Source organism: Grammomys surdaster, unplaced genomic scaffold (assembly GCF_004785775.1).
Source record: "Grammomys surdaster isolate TR1022 unplaced genomic scaffold, NIH_TR_1.0 354, whole genome shotgun sequence".
In the NCBI taxonomy this organism is placed as follows: domain Eukaryota; kingdom Metazoa; phylum Chordata; class Mammalia; order Rodentia; family Muridae; genus Grammomys; species Grammomys surdaster.
Genome location: NW_021604773.1, coordinates 1,180,036 through 1,188,862, shown reverse-complemented (window position 1 = coordinate 1,188,862; position 8,827 = coordinate 1,180,036). Strand labels below are relative to the sequence as shown.

The following is an 8,827-nucleotide window of genomic DNA, read 5'->3' as shown; positions in this document are numbered from 1 at the left end:
GCCTAGAATCCCCCAGTGAGGGGCTGGGGGCGTGGCTCAGCGGTAGAGCCCTGCCTAGAATCCTCCAGTGAGGGGCTGGGGGCGTGGCTCAGCGGTAGAGCCCTGCCTAGAATCCCCCAGTAAGGGGCTGGGGGCGTGGCTCAGTGGTAGAGCCCCGCCTAGAATCCCCCAGTGATGGGCTGGGGGCGTGGCTCAGTGGTAGGGCCCCTGCCTAGAATCCCCCAGTGAGGGGCTGGGGGCGTGGCTTAGTGGTAGAGTGCTTCTCTAGAATCTATCAGTTAAAGAGAGATTCAGTCATATGTTTAAGTTCACATAGCTCAGCCCCTAACTAGGGAACTCTAGGTAGGCGCTCAACTACAGAGTCATATTCCCAGCACCGTCACTAATGAGTTCTAGGTAGGTTCTCTAGTGCTGAACTACATTGCCATTGTCGGGAGGTGGATGGATGGGTAAATAGAGAAATGGAGAAAAATTAGTGGTGGGTAGGTGGGTAGGTAAATGAATGAATGGATAAATGGGTAGATTAAAAATCAGTGGATGAGTGGATGGTGGCTGGAGGATGAATGGGCAGTTAGATGGATGACTAGGTAGGTGGATAGAAGGATAAATGGATAAACGGAAAGCTCAGTAGATGGATGGGTGGATGGATGGATGGATGGATGGATGGATCTTTAAGGGGTAGATTAATCAATAGATGGATGGAAGTATAAATGCATGGATAAGAGGAGCGTGGTAGATGAATAAGTGAATGAATGAATTTAGGTATGAATGAATATATGCATGCATGAATGAATGGATATATTCATGAATGAGGATATATTCATGAATGAATGAATGAGTAGACAGATGGGTGAGTGGATAGGTGAATAGAATGAATGAGCAGGTGGGGGATGGAATGGGTTGATCGACGAATGGATAGACAGGAGTCAGGGGAGAAGACAGATGAAGGCTCATTGTGTGGAAACTAGTAGGTCACAGTGCAGATGAATGAGAGGATGCTCAGTGGGTGGATGAATAGTCTGGTAGGCATGTGTGTAAGCATTGTGTGGGAAGGGCATCAGCTTCCAGCACCAGTACCCACATTTGCCCAGGCTTGCTGTAGTTTGAGAATCTTGCCTATTTCCCTACAGGGCCTTGGCCCAGAGCTCAGAGGACAAAGGGTTGGAGCTGCTGGAAACGAAGCCCCCCAAGCGGTCCCCAAGACTAGAACCTGGAAGCCTCCTGCTGCCTCCGCTCAGCCTGGTAGGCTTAAAGATTCCGGTTGTGTGTGGGAGGGAGGGTATTCTCCAATCCTCTGAACCTAGCAGATGTAAAACCTCCTGTTCTATAGATGGGAAAACCAGAGAAAGCCAGGGGCTGGCTGAAGGTCAGATTGAAGATCAATGGTCCAGCTAGAGACAGGATGTTGATCCTCCCGGTCAGCTGAGGGGCATGAAATGCCTTTGCAAACACACACCTAGTGCCAGAAAGAGACATGAAGTAGGCCAAGGGCAGTGAAGCGGCTCATCGGATGAGGAGGAATCTTCTCTCCTTCCATGGTCCCCCTCCAAAGTGAGAACAGCCTCAGATCAGGAGTGCCACTGTAGTGTTTAGAATAAATACAGGAGCCAAGTGTGGGGGCCATGGCCCAAACCCCAGCCCTAGGGAGACTAAGGCAGGAGGATGATCAGATGGAGGTCAGCCTGAACTATCTAGTGAGATAGTGGTGAGACCCTATCTCAAAAGACAAAGCGAGAAAAATATATCTATTGTGCACAACAGCAAAATGTGGTTTATTCCTTAAAGCTACCCTGGGTTGGATGACTTCCATAATCCCTCTGTGTAATGCCTATCTCCTACAGGGCTTCTCTGCTCCATAGTCTGCAAGAACTGTTTGAATATGAAGGGTGTGACTAATAATATCAACAGCTCACATTTACTGCTGCACTAAAGTACAAGATTAACTTATACAGTCCTCCTGAGTGTACTTCCGTAGTCTTTAATAATAGTCCATATCATTATGGTGGGACAGTCACACAGAAGTAAAGGAGCATTATCCGTCAGTCTAGACAGCACACTTAGATGGGGTGCTGAGAAGAATTTAACAGCAGGACTGTTGGTGGCGTGAGTACAGTATTTGCAGTCAACAGAGCTGCTGTAGCACCCAGCACTGCCCCAGCCATTAAGGGCTAACACCTTCCAGAGTGGGACACAGCCAACCCGAAGCACCTCAGTGGGAAAGCGGCTAGATGACTGCCTTCCTCCTCACAAGGGTCTGCTGAGTCCAGCAAGAAAACACGGCAAAATTGCACAGCAGTGTGGTCAGCCTCCTGGAGCATGGAGGTGGAGAAAGGAGGAAGGACCACCCAGAGGATGTCCAGAACACTGATTTATCCCAAAGTCTCGCAAAGGACTAGTACTTACCAGACTCCAATTAACCACTGCACCATACTGCCTTGTCAGACACTGATGATGATGATGATGATGATAATGATGATGATGATAAAGACGCTGTTGATGTTGATTCTAATAATGGTGAGGGTGTTGCTGCCGCTGGTGGTGAGGCCGATGATGGCGACGGTGTTGATGATGGTGTTGAAATGCTGACAGAGCTGATAGGATGATGGTGGTGCTAATGGCTGTTTGTGGCTGATGATGATGCTTGTGGTCCTGAGAGCGGTGTTAATGGTGTTGATGACAACTCTGTCTCCCAAACTCCCCAGAGTTTCCTTCTGCAAGGTCGACAACTCCCAGGGAACCAGCAGGATCCCAGAGCCCCACTCCTGGATTCACGTGAGCCCTTGGGTGAGTCCTAAAGCCTGGGTATACAGAAACGTCAGGCCTCTTCCTCCCTGGATGGTTCCGTAAATAACTGAAAGAAGAATGGAAGTACCTTAGGGGAGGGAGGGAGGGAGGGAGGCAGGGAGGGAGGGAGGGAGGGAGGGAGGGAGGGAGGGTCTCTTAGTTAGGGTTATTTTTCTCTGTGATGAAACACCATGACCAAAAGCAAGTTGGAAAGGAAAGGATTTATTTTACTTCCACATTGTAGGCCATCACTGAGGGGAGTCAGAACAGGAACTCAAGCAGGGCAGGAACCTGGAGGCAGGAGCTGAGGCAGAGGCCATGGAAGGGTGCTGCTTACTGGCTTACTCCCCCTGGTCTGCTCAGCCTGCTTTCTTATAGAACCCAGAACCACTAGCCCAGGGATAGCTCCACCCACAGTGGGCGGGGCTCTCCTTCATCAATCACTAATTAAGAAAATGCCCTACAGGCTTGCCTACAGCCCAGTCTTTTTGTTTTGTTTTGTTTTGGTTTTTTGTTTTGGTTTTGGTTTTGTTTGGTTTTGGTTTTTTCGAGACAGGGTTTCTCTATGTAGTTCTGGCTGTCCTGGAACTCACTATGTAGACCAGGCTGGCCTTGAACTCAGAAATCTGCCTGCCTCTGCCTCCCAAGTGCTGGGATTAAAGGCGTGCGCCACCACCGCCCGGCTCTACAGCCCAGTCTTAAGGAGTTGAGGCTCTCTCCTCTGAGATGACTCTTGCTTGTGTTAAGTTGATGTAAAACGTCCAATGCAGAAGGTGCCCACAACCCTTTCCTCTTCTCCTGAGCCCTGAGGAGAGAAAGAGAGATGCTAAGGAAGGGGAAGAACTTATGAAGGCTACCCCTTGTAGTGGAAGCCGAGGTCTCCTAGGCTACCCCTTGTAGTGGAAGCCGAGGTCTCCTGGACCCAGATGCAGCTCCACTTCAGGGCTTGACCAGGTTAAAGTAACTCCACACGGTAACTCCCAGCCGTGTGGTTTGGGGACGGCTGCTTGTGAAGCCTCCGCTCCTCTACCTGTCAGTGGAGTCAATGACTACAGTTTTACCTTGAGAACCTGTTTGGAGACATGAATTGTGGGGATGCTGCATGGGCAGAATTCACCCAAGAATTGTTAGTAGTAAGTGTTCAAGAAACACTTCCTCTTGTGGCTGCAGGGTGGGGCAGTGCTGGCTCTGCAGCCTTTAGGCTTGTTTGCCTTTTTATGGTGCTCTTCCCTGCAGCTACCAAAAGCTTTGGCTTCTCTTGGAGCCTCAGGTGGGTCCTGGGGATCAAACCCAGTGGTCTGTTCTTCCCTTCCAATCTACGGCTTCTAGGGCTCAAACTCGGATTGTCAAGGTTTGCAGCAAACAGCTGTACCCACTGAGCCATCTTGCCAGCCTGTCTCCCTGCTTTAGATGCAAGTACATCATGGGTGCCGGTTCTCTGCTGATTCACCTTCCCTTTCTCTGCAGGCCTAGCTCCCTCGCTGCTCTCTCTCTACCAGCATGAGGAAACTATCCAGCCCAGGAACCTCTTCCCACCAGCAGCAGGCTTGGCCCAGACCCACTGAGCCAGCCTTCCTCTCAGCCCTCTTCTTCTACCCCAGAAAGGACTCAGCCACACTCCACACCAGCAGCCTACACCCAGGATGGGGCCTCTCTCCTCTGAGTGCGCCCCCCAGCCAGCCACAGTCCTACCTCAGCCCCCCAACCTTCTGCCTTCCCCCAGTCGGAGGCTTCTTGGGTGTTCTCAGCTCAGTGACCTCTGGGAGGGGTGTGTGACCCCCCCCCACCTCCTCTCAGGACTTCCTTAGTTCTCCATACCTCACTACCCCTTTCTCTGACTCTCTTTGCTTTATTTGGGAGGATGAGGGGTTGGAAGAATCAGGGATCCATCTCTGATCCTGACCCCGTGGAGATTAGGCAACTGTAATCATGGGTTTTGGTGTTTTGTTTTGTTTTGTTTTGTTTTGTTTTGTTTTCCCCCTGTTCCTCTTCTATCAGCTTTACTTTGTCCTTTTCACAGCAGGGCATTCAGTCACTCTGCATGCACAGACCCACAGCAATTGCGGGATGGGACTCTGGTCTTCCTCCTCTTCTGTGGCAAATGTGGGGAGACTCTAGGTCAGATCTCGCCTCAAGCAACTTACGAAGTCTTAGCCTTCCAAGCTGCCCCCCAGCTCTGCTTGTCCCTTCTGCTCCTGACTTCCTGCTGGCCCCTGACCCTGCCTGAATGATGACTTCATTTGTGATCTTCCTATATTAGGGGGAACCAGCAGCTTCCTCCACTCCACAGACTCATAGTCTCTGGCCTTCTCTGGATCTTGAATCCTTGGCTCTCGCCTTTACCGTCTGTAGACTGTATGACCTCTGGTCTTCTCTGGACCTAGGCTATATCACTTTCTCTCTTCCTTGCATCTAGTCCATGCAGCTCCTGGTCTTTGTTCTAGATCATATGCCCTTGGACCTTCTCTGGTTCTAGAGGTCTGTGAGTTCTCTGATTCTAGACTTTCTAGTTCCTCGTTCTAAAACATATAATCCCAGGGCTTTTCCCTGGCTTTCTGACTCCATACTTCTCTTTTTATGTTTCTAGACTGTGAAGCCTGTGAGCTTCATTGCCTCTAGACTGCACCACCAGTGGTCTCCTCTAGTTTGAGGCTCATAACCTCTGCCCTTCCCTTGTTCTAGACACTGTGGTCTCTGGCCTCCATGGTTCTAAACTGTGTTATTCCTGCCTTCTTTGGCTCTAGACTGTGCAACTTCTGACCTTCTCTGGTTCTAGTCTGTACATTCTCCAGTCTTTTACCTGACTCTAGATTGCATGCCTTATGGCTCTGCTGTGGTTCTAGACCATGCTACTTTTCTGGCCTTTTCTCTGATTCTATACCACAGGCCCTCTGGTCTCCTGTGGTTCTAGACCAGTGGTTCTCAACTTTCCTAATGTCATAACCCTTTAATACAGTTCCTCATGTGGTGGTGACCTCAGACTATAAAATTATTTCATTGTTACTTGTAACTGTAATTTTTCTTCTGTTATGAATCATAATGTAAATATCTGATACACAGGGTATCTGATAAGTGATCCCCAAAATGATCACAGCCCACAGGTTGAGAACTACAGTTCCAGAACAGCCTATGACCTTTGATTCTAGGTTATGCTGCCTCTGATCTACATCGGTTCCAAACTATATGACCACTAGCCTTCTCTGGCACTCCCTGGTTCTAGACTGTGCTATCATTGACTCCCCTGGTTCTAGACTGTGCTATCATTGACTCTTCTGGTTCTAGACTGTGCTATCATTGGCTTCCCCCCGGTTCTAGATAGCATCATGGTCTGCTACAGACCTCAGTTTCTTCCAACCCCTCTACTTCCACATCTCATAGTCTTTAGTTCTTTCTTGGGCTAAAGCAGGGTTTGAATTACATAATCTGTAAGGCTCTCTGGATCTAAAGCCTACAACCACCAAGAATCCTCTGGCTTCAAGACTTATTCTGTCATTTCCTCTGTTTCTAGGCCCCTTCTTAAAAATCCTCTGGTTCTCAGGCCCTCTGCTCCCTCCCATTGCAGACCATTGATGTGTGCAGTAGGAAGGATTAAACCCAAGAGCTTGTACATGCTAGGTAAGCACTCTACCCCTGAGCTGTATCCCCAGTCCTTTCTTATGTCTTATTTTGAGACAGGATCTTTATTGATTGCACAGACTAACCTTGGACACAAGTCTGTAAACCTATGCAGGCCTTGAACTCATGATCCTCCTGCCTCAGTCTCCCAAGTAGCTGGGAATTACAGATCTTTGAGACTATCTTCAGCTAATCTTAAAATTGACAATTTCTTCTTGCTTCTGGATCCCCCAACTCCAAGCTTCTTATTAGTTCCAGTCTTCCCGATCTGTAAGATATTTGGTTTCAAATCCAGACATCATTTCTAGATCATTTTGGTTCCGACTCTATTGTTCTCTGCACTTGAGAATTCAAGAATTGCTTTCCTCCAGTGAGGAAGAGCAAAGTGAGTTTCATGTCTTGAACTTGGATCTGTTCCTTCTGGAGCCAGATGCCATGTGCCCATTCTCTTGGGTTCCAGATTTCATTACCTTCAATCATTATCCATGTTTTAGATTATGCAAACTCTAGACCTCAAAACTTCCAGGATCCTCTGTTCTCAGAAGACCTGGTGATCTGCCTATTACTGAGCGTCAAATATCAAGGTGGGCAGTGGTGGTACACATCTTTGATCCCAGCACTTGGGAGACAGAAGAAGGCAAATCTTTTTAAATTTGAGGCCTGCTGATCTATAGAGCAGGTTTCAGGACTCCAGGGGTAAGAGGAGAAACCCTGTCTCAAAAACAACAAAACAGAACAAAACAAACAACAACAACAAAAGCAAAGGACATATATCTTCTGGGGTTTGTTACTGTTTTTAAACAGTGTCTCAAACTCATTGACCATAAAATTGCTATATAGTCAAATGATCCTGAACCAGTGATACCCCTTCACCCACCTCCCAAGTGCTGGGATTACAGATATGCCCAGTTTTATGTGGTGTTGGGGATTGAACCCGAGCCTCATACATGCTAGGCAAATACTATACAACTGAGCTACACCCTGCCTCTATAAATGTCTTCTGCTTCTAAACCTTATCCCATGAGTTCCTTTGGTTCTAGGCTCCACAACTGTCAAGTCCTCTTTACTTCAGATCTTATGACTCAAAGTACCCCTGAGTCTAGAACATGGCTTGAAAATATCATCTAATATCTTGCCTTATATATTTCTCTAGTTCTAAACCTTAGAACCCCAACTCCTGATTCTAGATTTTGAGATCCTAAAATCCTTATTGACCAGAGATGACCTTGAACTTGTGACTCTCTACCTTTCACCTCTCAAACACTACAATTACAAGTGTTCAGCAGCATGCTGGCTTTGGTGGTGCCAGGGATGAACCCAGCTTTGTGCATGACTATGGCAAGCACTCTACCAGCTAAGATACAACCCTGTCTTAGGCTTTTTCTGATTGTGTCACTCTGAATCCCTGGGGTTCTAGGCCTCCTACTTTCCAATTGTCCCTGGCTTCTGATCCTACTTCCTCAGGCTGTAGAATGCAACCTTCAAATGTTTCTTGTTATAGAATCTAGAACTCACTCTGTAGATTTCTTTGATCCAAGATCTCGCACCCCTTGACTCCTTGGGTCCAAACCTAATCCGTCTAGCTCTGTCTGGGCTATCCAGCCCTCACTGAACTTGTCTCAGTTCTTAGCCCTCAAGTCTTTTCATCCCACATGCTCAAGCCTCTCCTGTCTCATAGCCCTAAAAATTTTCTACCCTGGAACCTCTTTCATACCCCACCCCAAGCCTCCAGGCATGCATTTAACCTTAACTCTACTCCAGGTATCTAGGGACCTGGGGCTCCTTCTCCTTCCTAGGGGCTCCATAATCCAGCCGCACACCGGCACACGCACAACCCTATCTGCATATCTTGGGGTGGGGAAAGAGGGCAGGACCCCTCAGCTGTCTCCCACCAGCTATGCATCTTCCTAACCCCCAGCTCCCCTTCTACAATGGTGCTACTCTGGTCTTCCACAGGAAAAGGCTCCCATCTCTACTTTAATTCGCCCCTCTTGGGAAGGCACTATTCAGTTTGTCTTGTCAAGAGGTGGCCTGTTCAGGTGCTACAGGAGAAAGGGCCTGAATTCTCTCTCCCTTCGTGGGTGTTGTGGTCTAGGAGAGAGGGAAGGACATGGCCCAGCCATGCTTAGCTCAGACACCCACAAGTGTCTCCACAACTACCATAAAGACCTCGCCTTTATAGGCACCAAAGAGACCTGTGTTGACTCATCTGTGGGGTTGATTTGGAGGTTGTGTAACTGGGATTCCTTGTTTGTTTATGGAAAATGAGACAGAGCCTATTGTAAGCTGGGCTAGCCTCAAACTCACTATGTAGCCAAGGATGACATTTAACTTTGATCAGCCTGCCTCCACCTCTTAAGTGCTGGTATAACAGGGGCGTACCACATCATTTACCTTCCATAATACTTTCTGATGCTCTCTCGCCCTC

The 8,827-nt window shown here is 48.2% G+C and overlaps 1 protein-coding gene across 2 annotated transcripts in view; it reads left to right on the top strand.

The window, feature by feature from the left end:
* The window catches only part of Hif3a (hypoxia inducible factor 3 subunit alpha), a 29,421-nt gene extending 20,830 nt beyond the window's left edge, over nt 1-8,591 (top strand). For both annotated transcript variants that reach the window (XM_028779535.1, XM_028779534.1), the window contains 3 exons: nt 1,131-1,242; nt 2,703-2,784; nt 4,252-8,591. In XM_028779535.1, coding sequence (XP_028635368.1) covers nt 1,131-1,242; nt 2,703-2,784; nt 4,252-4,349 — 292 coding nt within the window. In that variant the 3' untranslated portion in view covers nt 4,350-8,591. The remainder of the gene's footprint in view (nt 1-1,130; nt 1,243-2,702; nt 2,785-4,251) is intronic.
* Nucleotides 8,592-8,827: the final 236 nt, after the last annotated feature.